This window comes from Triturus cristatus, chromosome 9 (assembly GCF_964204655.1).
Source record: "Triturus cristatus chromosome 9, aTriCri1.1, whole genome shotgun sequence".
NCBI classification, from domain to species: domain Eukaryota; kingdom Metazoa; phylum Chordata; class Amphibia; order Caudata; family Salamandridae; genus Triturus; species Triturus cristatus.
The window spans coordinates 1,034,923,687-1,034,941,340 of record NC_140592.1 but is presented as its reverse complement, the minus strand read 5'-3'; the positions used below and the strand labels follow the sequence as shown (position 1 = coordinate 1,034,941,340).

The window sequence follows — 17,654 nt, the reverse complement described above, 5'->3', positions numbered from 1 at the left end:
CAAATAAATGATGCTTAGTATATACAGTTGTACAGCTTAATGCTCAATACAATGCTCAATATGTACAATTATACAGCCAACGCGTTTCGTCCTGTCTAGGACATCATCAGGTCTGTAAGAAAAGAAAAACATCATATCAATATACATTGTTCGATATATAAATCCTATCACGATACCCATACAAGGAAGAAATATATCCACAATATACAGAATATACCTATTTGACAGTACAAACTTGTTGATCATAATCAAAAATATCCATGTATAGAACAGTGTTTAACAATAAAAACAAATAACTCAAATTCATTTTGTACTACAACATTTGTTTATAACATGTAACATTACTCCGCTCCTTTCTATTATACTTTTGATGTTCTTTATTTCCTGCTTGTTTGTGGAAGCTGGTTTTTCTGTGCCTTTATTGTTGCTTCCTTCCACCCATCTCTGCAAACCTCTCCCACAACACTGCTTGCCCCCCCACACCAGCTTGTTTTAATGCACTTCGACCACTATCTCCGGTTCTTAATGGAGACTGAGGCGTTCCTATTTCCGAAATGTCCCATACACCTCTGTTCAACAGACTCCTCTTACTTCAGCTTTTTTTTTCGCAGATTGCTGATGCCCTTAGTTCCCACAAACTATATTTTCCCGGGGTCTACAGGTTTTATGCCTTCTTTCCATAGACACCCGTGGGTAAGATTAGGTGTGTGCTGGAGCTCACTGTTGTCATCTGTGGCTGTTCCTACTTCCTCACCTGCCCACCTTTGTGACCATCGCCCTCCCCCCTTCTAGCTGTCTTCGGTGTGTGAGGGGAGTGTGAGCACTGCTCATTGTCTCAAGCGCAGCAGCCTACAGAACCTGCTGCTGTTGCTTCACCTCCATGCCGCTGGGGCAGAACTAAAGGCCTGTGGGAGTCTTGGGACACGCTACAGCATCCTCACCTCACGCATGGGTAGTTTCTCGTAGCCACCCTGCTATGATGGAAGAGGAGCTGCCCAATAACCTGTGAGTATCCCCTGCCAACCCAATCTCCCACAATTAAAAGTCCATATCAAGCCTAAAGGCTCTGGTGCGCAAAGCTTTATTCCCCGGGGACTAAGACGTTTGCTTTTTTTTTTTTTAACTTGTATCCCTTTATACTAAGCACCATTAAAACCCAATGTAATTTGAGGCAGTGAACACCCTGAAGCCGACTAACTCCCTCTCCCAAAAAGCCACATCGCTCTTGAAGTCAGCAGTCTGCCACATATATTACCCATGTAGCTCAAATGTAGTGTCCCTGATCCTTATGTCTAATATTGTTTTGCTATACCCCACCCCCAGAGGGAGAAGTATAGGTAATTTTAAAGATATATTCATAATGATAAGCATACTAATATTTCCCATAAATGGATGTTGGTTTACTTTTTCGGAGGCATGTGTAGGCCGCTTTCATGTCAGCCTGTGTAAGTACGCATTACTTGCCTGATGCAGTAACACGAAAATGTACTGGATCAGTCACATTTATTTTATCTCGCCCCATTTTGCTTACTTTTGGAGTTATCTTTTTCCTGCTTAGTATGGTTTAGGGTTGTACACATCAGACCTTTTTACACATCAGGGCTTTCTACACAATTTTAGTCTTACGTTGGCTCAAATGCGTAAAGAATAACCACAGCGTCTCCTGAGCATACTTTTTACCGATCTCTGTTCCAGCCACGCACTTCCACAATCCAGAATGCCACTGTAGCAAATAGAGCGGGGAGTGCAGCCAGATCTGTCTAGGGATGTGTTGAAGACACCTTAAATAACTGTGTCCATGAGACTGATTTGTGCAATGAGCGCGGTTTCAGAAATAGTCAGAATCCCACTTGAGTGTGTATACATAAATATTAATAGACATTCTGCCTTTTCCAACACCCTCTTCAGCATACATCGCTCTACGTTAATCATCTGATCTTTGCCAAAGAAGCATTAATCTTACGTGTCATGGTGGTGCTGATTTTAGATATAGTTGTGAACAAAGAAAATCACCGGAGAGCCCCACTCCTAGCCAGTTCTGTTCCAGAGTGTCTTGCAGTAATGATATTGACGCCATGTCTGGTAGCTTTCAGTTTGTTACCTGCATTATGCCAGTTGTTCAGGCCTGTGATATTCCAGGTGTGGTGTTTAAAAATAAAAAAAATTTATTGCATTTTCCGAAAGATGCCACTACATTAGACAGTTCGAGGCACATGAATAAAATAACACAGGCAATCGAGATCGCAGTGGCAACATTCAGTTAACACATAGCACAGTAACCGTGCAGGAGCATTTAACCGGTAGATATACATTAGTCATGAGAGGCTTGCTGATATCGCACTATTTATTACTGAAACGTTGGCATTGTGACACATAGCAGGCAAAAAAAGGCCAGGAACAGTAACCGGTCAGTCAGTCACTTCAGGATGAAGCAGCAGATTCCAGGTGTTATAATATACCACAATAAGAATTACCATCCAAACAACATATCTGATGAGCCAGTGGGAGCAAACGGATGCAATGCAGTCAGTAGATCTAGCCATGAACACACACCGAACAATCTGCAATGTCAGGCCGCGCAGGAAGACTACCCTGAACCAAATTGATGCACTTGCTGCTGACAACAAAAGGTGAGGGGTGAAACGCTTTCCGAAGTCTTAGCCACTGCAGTCGGTCAGAGCCACGTTCTAGTCCATCGTTTCTTGTCCACTCCACTCCAGATGCGATCAACCATATCAGTCGTGGTCCTACTCCAGTAGAACCAATCCAGCCCGAGCTGCCTGCCATAGCTCTCTAATTGGGAACACAAGTACCTCAAAATTGATTACAGCCTTTTTGAGTCGCATAGCTAGGTGAGGTGTAAGTTAGATTCTGTGACAAAGTGAGTAATGAGCCCATGTTTTGGAATACATAGGCAGGTGTAGACTCTGTTTTTTATTAAGTGAGACACCATGCGTTTGTTAGTCATCTTGTGTGATAGAGCAAGATACAACAAATATACACTCTCTCAATCCCAGTCCAACTGTCAGTGATATAATTCCCGCACGTTTTGATTGAACCAATATATATCATCCACACGTTTCAATTGAACCAATGCATATCTTACATTAGTAGGTGCAGAGGGCACACCAGTGTCTCACAAATTTTGAATGTGTAAACACTAGTTTCTAAGTGGTGACATCATCTGGAGTGAAAATTTTTCAATCTGTTTTAGTGCACTACTATGATTGCCTATTTAAATCCCTTGCTGTAGAGAAGCATTCTCGATGGCCACGGAGCCTGTCCTAGACTTGCGCTGTCACTGAACTACACAAAAATATAAACCTAGACTCCTTCTGTGACTGAAGTCCGAGAATTATACACCTGGAACCCTTAATCTGGCAGTTGTGTTTCTGTCACAGCTCTACGAGCAAGATCGTTGCCTGTAATTTAAGATGCATGCAAATGTGGGCCGAGAGGGCAGTAAGAAGGAGATCTTGGGTTTGAGCAGGCGGCACCCATGCTCATCCGTGAAGACAGCTGGGAATAATGGATCATCCAGCACCACCATTTGAAGTTAATTAAATGATACCCTATTAGATCCATTTCAATGAATGACTGAATTTCAGAAATTGAAATATGCAGTCTGGAAGGGCCTTCAAGATGAAGATGCTTCTATTCACATTTATTTATTTGTATATTAAAAATATATTTGTGTAAATAGTGTATTGTGACCTCGGTGCAGCCAGACACCGGCTGTAAGCAAAGCATTATTCATATGGTGCTCTTAGTGCGGTCCGGCATAGGCCACACACACTGGATTAACGCACTCTAACTCTCACACGCTGTACAAAAAAAGGATGTGTAGTAATTGTATAGCTCTTCAGTCCCTGGCGGACCAGCATCCACGATAATGTGGTGCATGACTACACTATTATACGGTCAAAAAGTTGAGACCTATTGACTATGCCAATGCTTGTTTTTATTAACTCTCAGCGATGCTACACAGCACCGGTACAACATGGCTAAAAAAAAACTGACAGCCAATACCTCGCATAGGGCTACTGTCTTTAATTCTTCGGTTTACTGTGTTGCTTCTGGACGGAGTAGTCTAGCCCACGGGGCTGCTGTGCACATGTAGCTACTACTCACCTCTATGCAATTGAGGCAGCAAATTTAATTGAGTGTTTTGTTTGAGAAAATGCACAAACTGTATACTTCTTGTAGCCTCATGCACTGTGGGAGTAAATATGATGGCTTTTCTTGTGTGCGTTGTGGAGACAGTTGTGACGAGTCTCGAATGTGATCAGCTATTGGGCCGTCATACATGCCAACATTCCAAACCTGGTAAGTGGGATTTGGGATAAAATTGGTGCAGTGTATTTTCTTTTTATTTACATTTCGGGCAGGAGACCTATAAAAAAACATAAGCCATTTTTTGTTTTACAAAAATCTGGTGGGTCCTGCCAGAATCGGGTGTATTGCCATGTCGTTTGTGTTCCCTTAAAAGAAGTCTGTTTTAAGTGAGAGCGCTTTGCAGTCTGGAACTTAAAGTTTGACATTTTACCATTATCAATAAGGACGCTTGCGTCTCATGTAAAAAGCGAAGCCTTTGTGCTGCTAGATGTACTAAGTAACAGTAGCGCGTGGCATGGCTCCACAGAAAATTTATGGAGTTGAGTCTCTGTCTTGGGTTAACCGAGTATTGGGCGTGGGGTGGGAGCACGTCGCAAACATTAGTCTGCACTCACATAACTACCAGATGGGCCCCAGATCGTATATGACCCGTTCGGGCGGCTTTCGCTTGACCGGACTGCCCATTAGGGTTGGGATCATAATGTAAACCATGAAACTACTTGTCTCAGAATAAACATTGTACTTGCTGAGATGCCAGCCTTGGAAGAAGGCTTCATGTGGATCCACTTTGGCCAGGTCCTACTTATTCAGGCCTAATGTGTTTCAGCACCTTTTAGTGGGATGTGTGGTTGGAGTCCGGAGGTTCGACGATTAAGCAGATTTTTGCCATTTTTAAATCTCATGGATCTGATTATAAATAATACCCCAAGGTTGTAAGTTAATGCAGTTATAAATAAGGGGTGACACGACCTAATGGGAAAACAGAACCACACAGAAACTGCTTGAAATAGAAACAAAACTAGACTAAAATAAGGCCCACTCACAAAAAGATGAACTAAAAGGAACATTCTTATAACTTGACGGTTGTGTATGCCCCAGAGAACCAAAGGAAGCTATTAGCTTCTTTGAAAGTAATGACAACCTGAAGTAGTCCCACATGAAATGGGATCACTTGACGATAAGTAGGCATCTGCGCACTTGCTGCCATTGTTTGGCCAGCCCTAGTGCGGGTTATCGGCAGTCATGTCTGTTCTTTAGTTACATTTACAGAAGTGGTTGCACATGGCCCAGTGCGTCATAACCCATCGATATAAAGGCAGTGCGCTATATTGGGTTAGAGAAACCAGACGTAAATGCTCCATCACACAAACCTTCAAAACGGTATGCGCCCTTTCACATTCACTGGCCTGTTTTGACAGAGAGAGTCTTGATGCTTTAAAGAACGTGCTGCCTCACAGATCAGACCACGAGGAGTTTAACTTTTTAACTTTAGAAACACCAAATGTCACCTAAGCTGGAGGCCCATTTCACAGCCTGAGAGACTTTGGCCCATAGGTGGCACCTACATAAAAGGTGACATCTGCTTAAAATGTGTAGGACTTTTCAGTGGCGTAGCAAGGTTAGGTGGTACCCAGTGCGGAAAATGTCTTGCCATCCCCCGGCTTGACAAAATGGCAAAAATGTGTTTAAAAAAACAAATTTTTGCCAAGCGATGAAATCCCAGGGTGGCCCGCACCCACCTTCCTACACCACTGACTTTTTACTCTTTTGCAGAGTACTATACCAAAAAATCAAGTCACTTGCACTGAACTTGCAGCCAACAGAATGTGTGTTGCTCAGATGCTTCTCCCCGCAAGCTCCACATTGCTCCCTTGCCTGTTGCTTCATACACCACCCTCTGGTATTGCTTCTGGTCCCACACCCCGTTGCTTCCTCCCCCTTGTTGCTTCTGTTCCACCCGGGCATTGAAACACTTCACTAGATGGGTAGCAAATCTGAGTCATGTAGAATGTGTGGTTGGAAGGTGTTTTCTTTGTTTTGTGATCATATGTGCGAAGTGTTTTCATGTTGTGCGTGATGTGTATGTCCGGGTCATAAGGGCAGTGAAATGTCTAATTTCCTACCTTTCAGCATGAAACAAATTCTTCACGAGAGCAGATACACCAAAACAGTTAACTTTTTTTATTTTTTTTATTTTAACCACAAAAAACATGTCTCCTTAAGCAGATATGACCATTGGGAAATCCAATAGGTTGCTCCAATGTGAGAGCTATTTGCTTTGCCAATGCTTTTTAGCCATCTTCTACAGCAGCGTAACTTTGGTTCAGCATGGCTAAACGTGCGTGGCATAAGTGGAGTAGGGTGGTGTGGCATTGTGTAGAGTGGCGTAGAACAGTGCAGTTGTGGGTGTAAGCAAAGCATCAATAGACAAGGCATATATAAGGTGAAAGCAACATAAATATGAAACAGTTTAAAAAGTAGAAGAGCACTGCACAATACCAAAATGCTTATAAAATACAAAAAAAGTGTGGTGCAAAACGACGAGGAGCACGTATTGGCCCTTACTCGAGGGAGAAAGTAACACAAAGGAAGGGAAGCCAACAGGAGCCAAGCAATGTAAAGATAACAAATGAGTGACAACGAAAACAACTCATGGTATGTTGTGGGCGGGTTATAAGCCCACTGACTTGTAAACAATACTTCTTGCACAACTTATGTGCTGTGTAGGCCAGATCTAAAAGCATTCCCCCCCGTTTTTCGGCTAGATTTGCACTATACCGATAAAACATGTGACTCTGAGCGTAAAACTGATTTGGAAATGAGAAAGGGTCTCGTCAAGTAAGAGTTTTTTAAACGGCTGTATTAAAAAACAACATTGCAATTGGGGGGGGGGGGGGAGTGGTGGTCATTCATATGGTTGTGGCTACATCATTCCGTAGGCATGTGTCAGCATCACCATGCTTGTGTGCTCCTACCGAGGCACGGAATGGGCATTTTTTTTATTTTTTTTATTTAATGATTCGAGAATGCAGATGGCACTTGGACTGGTAATAAAATAAAAAAAAAATCAGTTGCGTATTTCCTACGGTAGTGACCCGGTAGCAAATGCTGTGCACTCGACAAAAATAAATGTATAAAATCAATAGAAGGGGAGAGAGTAATGAAGGAGTGAGTGGAAGCAACAGGAAACCGCATGGGAAGGAGGGAGAAAGTAGAGCACCAGAGAGATAGCAGTGTAGCAATGGAGATTTGAAGCACATGGTGGAGAGAGTACTATAGCGAGGGTGGGTATTTCTGCGAGTTTGGAAAAGACTCGCACGAGGTACAGAGCTGAAAAGCACATGCAGTCTTTTGGAGTACGTAACAAAAAAAGATAAAAAGTAGTTAAATCGAGCTATGAGCCCTCAATTTACAGGAAAATGTGCACGTTTCTAAGCTACTTTAGTTTGTACCGTATTGCAGGTTCTATAAAATGAATTTGTTTTATATATGGATTGACTTCTCGTGAGCTCAAGAAACCAATTAGGAGATCCAAATGTTGTCAGCTGCCATTGGCATGTCAATTTGAAGGCGTAAAATTGGTATGCAATGTACTGAAGCACCCACAATGTATATGTTGTAGGAAATGACTTGTCTCTAGCTTTAATACGGAATAATTTGACGAAATGCATTTTATTTCTAATTCGTAACCGTTTGGTCAACTGCAGCAATTAACTTAGTAAATGCACCAGTGAGTAGTTTCAGAATGTTTGAGTTTGGAATGAAATATTGACTTTCCTGTGTATATAATGTGTTTGATTTTAATGTTTTGGGTTCTTAAATGAAGTAAGCAGAGTTATACTATGTGATGGAGTTATGGTAATAAAACATTTAGACCTGGTAAAAGACTAAACGCATTTAATATATCATGTCAGTCGTCATTTCAAGCTGAGAGAATTAATATTGTTACATTTCTATTTGGTTTGTTTTTAGGACTTCTGTCATGCATCTCAAGCCCTATCACAAGTTATCGAGGAAAGATCCATCTCCAGAATCCACTCTGAATACAAGAGACCAGGCCAACCACCGAATTGTTGCAAAAGATGAAAAATACACCCCTACAAAACCGAGCCTCCTAGCGCCACCTGTCGATGCTTCATACCATAGACCTTTGGAATCCATGTGTCTGTGCATTGCCGATGGTAAAAGCCCACTGAACGGTCTCGATGATAAAGGGAAGGTGTATGTTTCCCCTTTGGCAGTTCACCATGAGGAAGAAGGAGAAGGAGCGCTGGATATACGAGCAGTCATTAAACCTGGGAATACAAAGGAAAAGATTGCTTTTTTTGCATCACACCAGTGTAGCAACAATCGGACTTGCACAATGAAGCACATGGGCTTTTTGTACAGAAGCACATGGGAAATAAATGGAAGAGCGGCAAAACGAAGAAAAAAGTCAGTGGAAGTTAAAGCAAGAAACAATGTCGAAAAAACAAAGGGACCAAACAAGAGTCACCAGTTTGAGCCTTTTGCATGCGGAATCGACCATTGCTCTTTACACCTTGAAGGCAACAATGCAATATTTTCAGACGGATCTTCTGTAATAAATATGGTAGCTTTCCTTGAACAACGAGCAAGTGCTTTGATTTCAGATGGCACAAAAAAGTGCTTTAACTCCTCCAGTGCAGCAAGATTAACAGTACAATCCAAAAATGTGCTTTCTGTTTCTGAGCATTTCAGAGCAATTGGCCCGTGTGAGATACCCTTTTCGAAAGGAAATTTTGAAAGCGGTGAGCAGGAGAATGAAGCAATCTGTGTTCTGGACATGGTTGCTAAACTTGAGTCCGAGTGCTTGAAACACCAGAGTGAACGTAATTCAGGAAGTCTGTCAAGAAATAACAGCTTCCGACGACATGTTGGGAGGATGCTGCTCGCCAGCGGTTCAAGTTCTGATGGTGCTGAAAAAGTGCAGTCTAAAACGAGCGACTTCAAGGCAGAAAGTGACAGTTTTATGCACCACAAGCATTCGGGCTCAAGTAAAATTCAGCTCTCTGGGGATGAGGAATCCTCTGTGCCTTGTGAAATCAATCTGCTACCGGACAGGAAGAATTTCAGCACGCCTGCTTTAGAGCTCGAACAGGGAGCATCACTGAAAAATGGAAGTTCAGTCCTTCAAATAAATGCCAGTGCTGTAGAAAAATCTTTTTCTATTTGTTCAAGAGCTGTTGTATTAGCACCAAAGTGCAGTCCGGGTAAGAGTGCGAACAATGATTTTTCATCTGAGGTAGCAGTAACCTGTTCTGAAACCTTTGCTGATGACGCAGTAAAAGTAACTAATGCACGGGTATGTGTTTCTGTAGCTCAGAAGGTATATGCACAAGAAAAGACTTTCAATTTAACTTTTTCTGAGGATCCCCTTCCAGGAACGTTATTTTTTCAATATCGTGATGATCAAAGTTGTAAAGTCAATTCAGAATTATGTGAAAAGGCTGAAGATAATTTGCAATGCGTACACCAGATGAAGTCTGCTTCTGAAGATGAAGACTGTAAGAACAACTCAATTGTATCTCTGGACACCGTTACCATCGCTTATGTTGGTAGTGAATCTACTGCAATTCACCCCAGTCTAAAAAGGCAGGTTTCTCTCGATTTCTGGAAAATCAGGTATAGAATTCAGCAACTTCTGGAACCTCAACAGTATATGGTGTTTTTGCCTCACCACATTATGGTAAATATATTTAGGTTTCTCCCAACTAAAACCCTGGCAGCTCTTAAATGCACTTGTCACTATTTCAAGTTTATCATTGAATACTATGACATAAGGCCTGTAGATTCTCTATGGGTTTGTGACCTACGCTACAAAGACGATCCTTGCAAACAATGCAAAAAGAAGTATGTGAGAGGGGATGTTTCTCTGTGCTGGTGGCACCCTAAGCCCTATTGTCAGTCTCTACCATATGGGCCTGGATACTGGATGTGCTGCCATAGGTCTCATAAAGACAGCCCTGGCTGTAAAGTTGGACTTCATGACAATCGCTGGGTCCCTGCCTGTCATAGCTTTAACCGACACATGTATAAGAAAAGAATGGAGTTTGAAAGAGTGGACTGGTAGTGCTTCTAACATTTATGTAAATAGGATAAGTAAAAATCATTTCCTTTTGCTGTTTTCTTTGTGTGTATATATATCAAGTGTTTTAATGGTTGTAATGAAAGAGAGACTAGAACCTTTAACTTGGAATTGAAACACAAAATCGATGCTTCTCATATACATGACTAATTGTTGCAATGTGGCTAAAAGGGCGTTGCAGCTGTTAATGTGTTTTTACATGTTGTTTCAAAGCCTGTATATTCTGTATAATTAATATATATATTAATGTTTCTGTAAAGAAACTCTTACGGAGTTAAATAAATCATGACATGTTGGCTGAACTGGAAAGCGTCCGAGCAAAGCGTATCAAAATGTCTGAGGTAAAACTCAAGGCAAGTTTTTGTGTAATTTCAAAGCATGCAGGAGTTCCTTCATGCCTGACTTATTTTCTTTCAATAAAATGTGCCTCTTCAATGTTTGTTTCTTCATGTAAAGTGTAATTCTTAAGTTCTCTGCTGACATTTCGATATATGAATCAGTTTTGTATTTGGCGAAATATGCACATAGGAGCTAAACATGTTGAGCCATTGCGGTGTAGGCAAAAAGCAGTGCAATCAATATAAGCTAGTTGAGCTGCACTAAGGTATAAATTTCGTCTGGTTTCATGGATGCCTTTTTTTCTGGCACATGTCAATATACTGTTACTCTTGCATCTTTGCTAGCACCAAAAAGGATTTTTGAAATGCTACTCTTTTGTGTATGGTTGCCTTTTTGCCACTGAGCCAGGTAAAGCCTTTCACTGATTTGCTGTTAGTGGTAGTTATCAGTGATCCGTAGATACGCATTAACCCTCTTTTTTTCTTTCTGCTCCTTTAATACTCACGGTTATTAGTTGGGTAACAATATCATATTGGATTTTTCTATATTTGTTTTTCTTCTTGGTATTGCTTGTTCCTGTAATGTTTCCAGGAGGTCTGCAACAACTGTTTGGGTGTTCATTCAGTTAGTTTTCCTTGGTATCAGTCTGTCAACGATGTCTGCAGTCAGTGCTCGGTACATTGAATGGTAAGTCGGCGATTTGCAATATTATTACTCTGAAGCATTTACTGACAATTTAGGGTATGATCTAGTCCATGTACCTGAAAAAGATTATTCACACCAAGTGTTAATGTGGCCAAGATTGCCTTGTTTGCTCAGATGTCTAGGTCCTTGCTTACTGTGGTAATGAACCACACTTAAGATTGTGGCTTCTATTGTGCTTTGGCATCCTGCTTCCTCGTCACACTTTTCAGTTATGACTGCTCTTGTCCTTCTAACTAGCAGTCTTTAATTCTGTGCATCTAAAACCTTTCAATCTATCAAACCCCATTTGAGATATTTACTAATTTGTACTAAAGATGTGAATGCCATGAATATGACTTGTATTGACTGCATTAACTCTAGAAATATACATTTGCCAGAGCAAATTGATTGCACGTTTGTTATAGAACCATAACGTCAACCACAAATTCCTCTCCTCAAAGGGTAGTTGTGTGATTCTCAAGCACTTGTAATTGTCTGTGCTTGTAAAGATATATTGAAAGACTGTCAGTTTTACATTCGTCTGTTCCTTGTCTCGTCTTTTTTCATATTTAATTTAAGGCAAACCCTGGAGAGCTAGCAGCCCTCAAACATTTGCACCTCAACAGAAGGAGCCTAAACTAGATAGATCTTTAACCTAAAACATACTACTGGGTTAGGTATGTTTCTTGAAGTTTATTCAAATACTATCTGTAGTTATATAGGTTAAGACCACTAACGCTGGATCTCCCAACATTATCCTTTCAGCTATATCATCTACCTCTTCAGAGTTTTGCTGAAATTGTGCATGGTAACACTTTTTAGCACTATCCTATATTTTGGAATTATCTTTCTCTGAAATTGAAGCCTATATTTTCTGTTATTGGAGAAAGATGGTAAAGGGTCTTCCAGGCAGGCAAATAATTAATGATAACCTTGTTAGTGCTACAGATCATTAGCATGAAGTCAATGGCCTGGAACTTTTTCTGTCACAAATGTAACCGAACGTTCGGGTGTAGTAGAGGTTTTTGCTGGACGTTTCTTTTGAGACCTGGTTTCCATTGTACACATTTTCTAAAATAATTAATCTGAGGCCTCTACTGTACTAATTCATTGTCCTTCATAAAAGGAGTAGAGTTGAATTTGTTATTGCAAATTTGGTGCCCGGTCCATTTCAATATTTAGAACATAAAAAAAATAACCTTTTACCCGTTTTTTTAATGGAATCGTATTAACGAGCACTGCTCTTGTCTACAAATTTGAGGTAAGTTGAGACTAATTCTTGCCTTGACACAAACCCTCTTTGCTGCTAAGCAGTTGAGATCTCCACTTTGCATTGTCTCAGTCTTGTGCCATTCTAAAGATCGGTATCAGCAGTTAATATTAGGCCGAGGAATTATAAATACCTGCCAAACTGATTTATTTACAGCTTCTACAACCCAAAATCTTTAACCTCTGTGGAATTCTCTCCTCAAGCAAATTCCTCTTTTTGAAGAGAACAGCAAGATTGCTTGGATAGAGGTTGTGTTGATGTGTATATCTAACCTGCTCTGTATGTAGGTTTGGAACTAAGCTCACCTGTTAGAACTTTTGCTTGCTTTATGGAAATTGTGAAAGACTATTTTGGAAGTATAACCCCAAGAATTGAGTGGGTTCCTGGACCTGGTTTTATCAGAAATGTTACTCCCAAATCGGCCTGCTTGCCCACTCTGGTGCCTGTAGGATTTAATCGTGTTGGCAGCTAGTCCTTTAGCAATACATTTTGTTTTTGGAAGTGAGTGAACGGTCTTTAAATGCTCTTGTGCAGTTGATTCATTCCTAGTAGCTGTGAACTTATTTACTGGTGAGCAGTCGAATGCCATGCATTATAGATTCTTAGTGGGTACAAGGGAGCTCTGAATGCAATATATTTGTGCATTCAGATTATGATTTTATTCAGTAGTAATGTCAACATTTGGGATGGGCTTTAACAATACTCGCTTTATTAAATGTGTGCTTCTTTTCAAGAACTGGTTCTAACAAACATGATGCACATGCATTATTCCAAAAAGAAGGTAGAGGTGTTCTGATGCTTTTCAAAAGAGATTGGAATATGGGATTTGCCACTGCAATTCAATATTGGTCGCATGCATATTTTAGGGTGGTCTTCGTACAAACCCAATGGCTTGTGCAAGTGGGGTGTATTCATTTAAAAAAAATCCACCTATAAGTTGGTCATTGGATTGTAGTTTGGACTGTTCTAATTAATCTTTCTGTAGTCCTGCAAAACTGAAATGAAGGGTGGTTCTCTATTGAGAATCATTTCATGATGCTTTTGTTGATAATTTTGCTTTGCCTAGTTCCATTTATCTCGAGTTTGGTGTTTTGAAGTTAAAGGTTGAGTAATCCGTAACAGTTTAAAACTTTGAACTATGCAGTGACTGACATTCCTCACCTAAGCATAGGATAATTTCCTCATCATTGAGGAGAACTATTTTTAACAAAAGGGGGAAAGGTTCCATCCATGAATCAGTCCGGCACAGTTTAGCTCATGAAAGGGCAAGTTTAACAACTGTAAAGTTAAACGAACTGATGTCTTGGAAATTATTCTTATTTTTTTCAAAGTACAGTAAGACAAGTATTAAGTACATGCTTTATTTCATTGCAAGACTCTGCTTTGTTCTGTCATTGTTCCAATAACTTTCTAAAGTTAACTGTTTCAAAATCCCTCTTAGCAACACTGTGCTGACTACCTCTTGATGGATAACAGATAAGTCTGTATTCGTATTCTTAGTGGTGTACTTCAACTCCTGGTATTCTTTAGGAACTTTGTGGTATTGAGAACACAGATCTCCTTTCTCCTCAAGAGTTGCTACTATTATAACCATATTGTTAAACCCCATCCTCCCTTTAGCGGGTCCAACAGCAAAGAACCACGTGTTTCCACTTCTAAGTTCACAATATTTGCTCTAGCAAACTTGGCTGTGGGCATGTCTTGATGGAGATTTCCAATTTTTAGGAGGGTCAACCATACTAACTAATACATGTGTTCTGTGGAGTGTTTCCAAATTAAAGGGGGTACATGGTTGATATCGAGCAATGATTCTACATTCTGTTAAGATGCTATTCTCTGGACTTGAAAAGTTGAAGTGTCTGACCAGGACTTGGGATCCAGTTGTTATGCTGATAAGAGATTTGAACGAGGCAGTGCTATTGACATTATAAGCTGGTGAGGAAGAGTGCATCCATGAAAGATTACTTCAAAAGAATACTTTTCATTTAATGTTTCATCTTTAACATTCTGATGCCACACTATCACTGCCATGTGTTTTGTCCATCACTAATACCTTTGTACCCAATTTGCGGTTCCCTTTGTACTGTAATACGTTTTGTTGTGCACCTGTAGATGAAGCATGGACCTAGCTTTTAGAGTTCAACTAATTTTCATGGAAAGCGCTCCTATCAACTAACTTTTCCCTGACTCAAGTGCATATGCGTTTACTAAATGTTTGATAGTCAACTGTAGAAAACAATCTGGCTTTTTAGCCTTCTATAATTGCCCGCCCCCCCCCCCCCCCCCCCCCCCATATATCCCAGTATGCATCGTACGTTTTCTGCTGGCGGAGCTCTCCCATGAATTCCTGTCGTGTTAAACCATTTGGTGACCATGTATGCACTTCAGTTTATATAGAGCACACAACCTATACATCTCCCTAAACTTTCAGGAAAGTTGGGCTTCACAGCAGCATATGTAATTCTGTGTATATATAAACATATTTTTTTAAATCTTACCTGCTCAGCATATTGGTACAGCCAAGTGTAAATTTTCTTCCCCAAATCCCACATTTTAAAGAAAGGTGCATAGTATCTCGCCTGGCAATCTTCAAAGATTTTGTTTTTTTCTTTTTAATTTTTTTAATTATATTTAGTGGGTCACTTTCTTACACTTTTACTCGCTGAGGAGTTTGGTACTCAGTGAGTTAATGTTTGTAGTATGAATGTTCATTGGCTGACAATCTTCACTTTTTGTTAATGTGCTGGATAACAAATGGTTTTTTTTCTTGTAAAATTAAAAAAATCTTTCTTGTTATGTAATTTCTTTTGAAAACATTTTACTTACAATTTAAAAACGGCTTGTTATTAATGTGGAAAACGCGTGTGAAGTGTCGTCTAGTCCAGAGTGCCTTAATGTAGAAGCTATCTTTAAAATATTTGATTAAACAATGTCTAACTACCTTTTGCTTTTAATGCGATGTATAAATCCAGCAATGTATGTTTCTTGTACAATCTGCACAATTTGGTCCCTCACTGGGTGCCAGTTGCTTAACAAAGACATTTTCCTTTTTATGCAAGCTTTTTACTCACTGTTCATGTTTATTATTTGTTAGCAAAATTTGCCTTTGAGGTTTGGAGATTTACCATGAATATCTGCAGCTTGTATCAGTATATTACATTTCAAACTTTACAGTCCAGTTTACACTTACCATGTTTTTGAACTCCATGCTATTTATTTTTGGATGTTACTTTATCAGGGTATAAAAATAAACTCAATAAATGATTAAGTTTACTTGATAATTCTCTTTCTATGGATTTGAAATGTTTCTGCGTAGTCTGTGTATACCAACAAGAAAGATTCTCAGATTAGTGTTGCTGCTGTGATTTACTACAGCATTGCGATTTGGTTAAAAAAAAAAAATTGCATCTTTGTCAAAAGTTTTTTCTAGATTTAATGACAAATACTGATATTATTCATGCAATGACAAGATCTTGTCTCGCGTTCTATCTCCTGTGAATGCATTAACTCAAGATGTGTTTGTACTTCTTAATAGGTGGTTTGCCTCTCAAAAAGTAATTTCTCTTCACCTGAACCCTTTCTTACATATTTCCACAAATCTGGGCAGATGGTCACCGAGTACTACAGTCACTCCAATTAAGTATTGTCATTTAAATGTACATGTGTATATACAATTATTTTTGCAACATATTTTAAGAATAGGACATTTAACACGCCAGATTTAATTTATTTTTTAATCATAATAGAAGGGTTCAGAATGTCACCAGTGGAGAGAGACCTTGTGATAATTGTAGTCTGTTGTGATCCTTTTTAAGAGAAAATGAAATAAAATCAGGTTGATAGACCCACATAGCATGATCCTTTGAGGCTGAAAATATTTATTTTATGAGCCAATGATACCAATGTCACATGATCATTGGCTGTTATCTGTTTTTTTTCCAGGTCCTGTGATTGGAAGTAAATGGAACAGCACAGTTCTCAGCTATTCGGGTTTGTGAAGTGTTTCACGTTGGAAGAAAAGCAGAAATTTCTCCCCACACTCTAGACTGCATTCCAAAATCTCATCATCGAACAATAGTTTTTTGTGTTCAGGTGTTTTTTTAAGTTCTCGGCTAGAGAGCATGGTCTCTTTAAGACATGTTTATACTTTGTGGGTTTACAGCCTGCCCATTGCTTTTGATTTTTTTGTCTAAGTGTCCTTTAAAAAGCCCTCTTTAGGTCTCGCCTGATCCAGCGCATGCACTGGTCTGGCCGTGACATTTAGTGAACTGCTTTTCAAAGAGCTGCCTGTGGCCTAATGCTTGCGTGCACGTGAGGGCGCACGCGCGCAGCTCCATGTGTCTTTCCTCTGCCGCGCTCTAGTCCTGCAGCCTGTGTGGACAGTGCTGTTGCATATTTCCGCAGCCTGAATTAGTAGTGTTAAAGATAGTCTAAGCTTAGAAAACATATCACAAAGTCTGTGCGGAATATTGGAGTAAAGTGATGAAATAAATATATATATATTCCCAGTTTATGCTAAACCTAATAAAAAGGTACTTTTTTTTGTTGACGCGGTTAATGTCCGTCAAAGGTGCCTCTGTCTCAGTCGCAGTATTATATGTAAAAAAAAATGTAGGCCACCAGACTTATTTTTTATTTTTACGAAGCATCAAAATTTGACTGATGTAAAATATTTAAATCTATGGTCGAACTAGAGTTGTAGTGGTGGGGTGTCTTCATGTGTTTAAATGAAATATGATAGCATACAAATGTCTTTTTTTGCCATTTATTTAATGCAGTAGTAGTTGGTTTCCAGTGATTGTGTGTTTGACACGGAGTCTTATGAAAACTGTTCCGGTATTGGTTTTCTGGGCAACGTCTGCCTATGTACAGCGAGGAATCTCTTGCAGTTTATACTGTTTGACATCGGTTCCGAAAGATGCATTTTTCCTTTTCTGGAGCATATCATAGCTTGTTGGGTAAATAGAACAATTCTTGAACACCATGTGGCGTCTAAAGTTAACCCCTACCTCTCCTTGATTTCCGAGTGCCTGTCATCCATCTGTCTAATTTTGGACGTGCCAGCAAGGCGTGTAAAAGCAAGGAGAGTCGCCGGTTTTGTTGTTGTTGTTGTGTTTTGTAATGTTATATTCGAACCCC

The 17,654-nt window shown here is 39.9% G+C and overlaps 1 protein-coding gene across 1 annotated transcript in view; it reads left to right on the top strand.

Moving 5' to 3' along the window:
• The window catches only part of FBXO34 (F-box protein 34), a 149,444-nt gene extending 138,787 nt beyond the window's left edge, over positions 1-10,657 (top strand). Inside the window, exon 3 of the mRNA XM_085626827.1 lies at positions 8,089-10,657. Coding sequence (XP_085482953.1) covers positions 8,089-10,207 — 2,119 coding nt within the window. The 3' untranslated portion in view covers positions 10,208-10,657. The remainder of the gene's footprint in view (positions 1-8,088) is intronic.
• Positions 10,658-17,654: the final 6,997 nt, after the last annotated feature.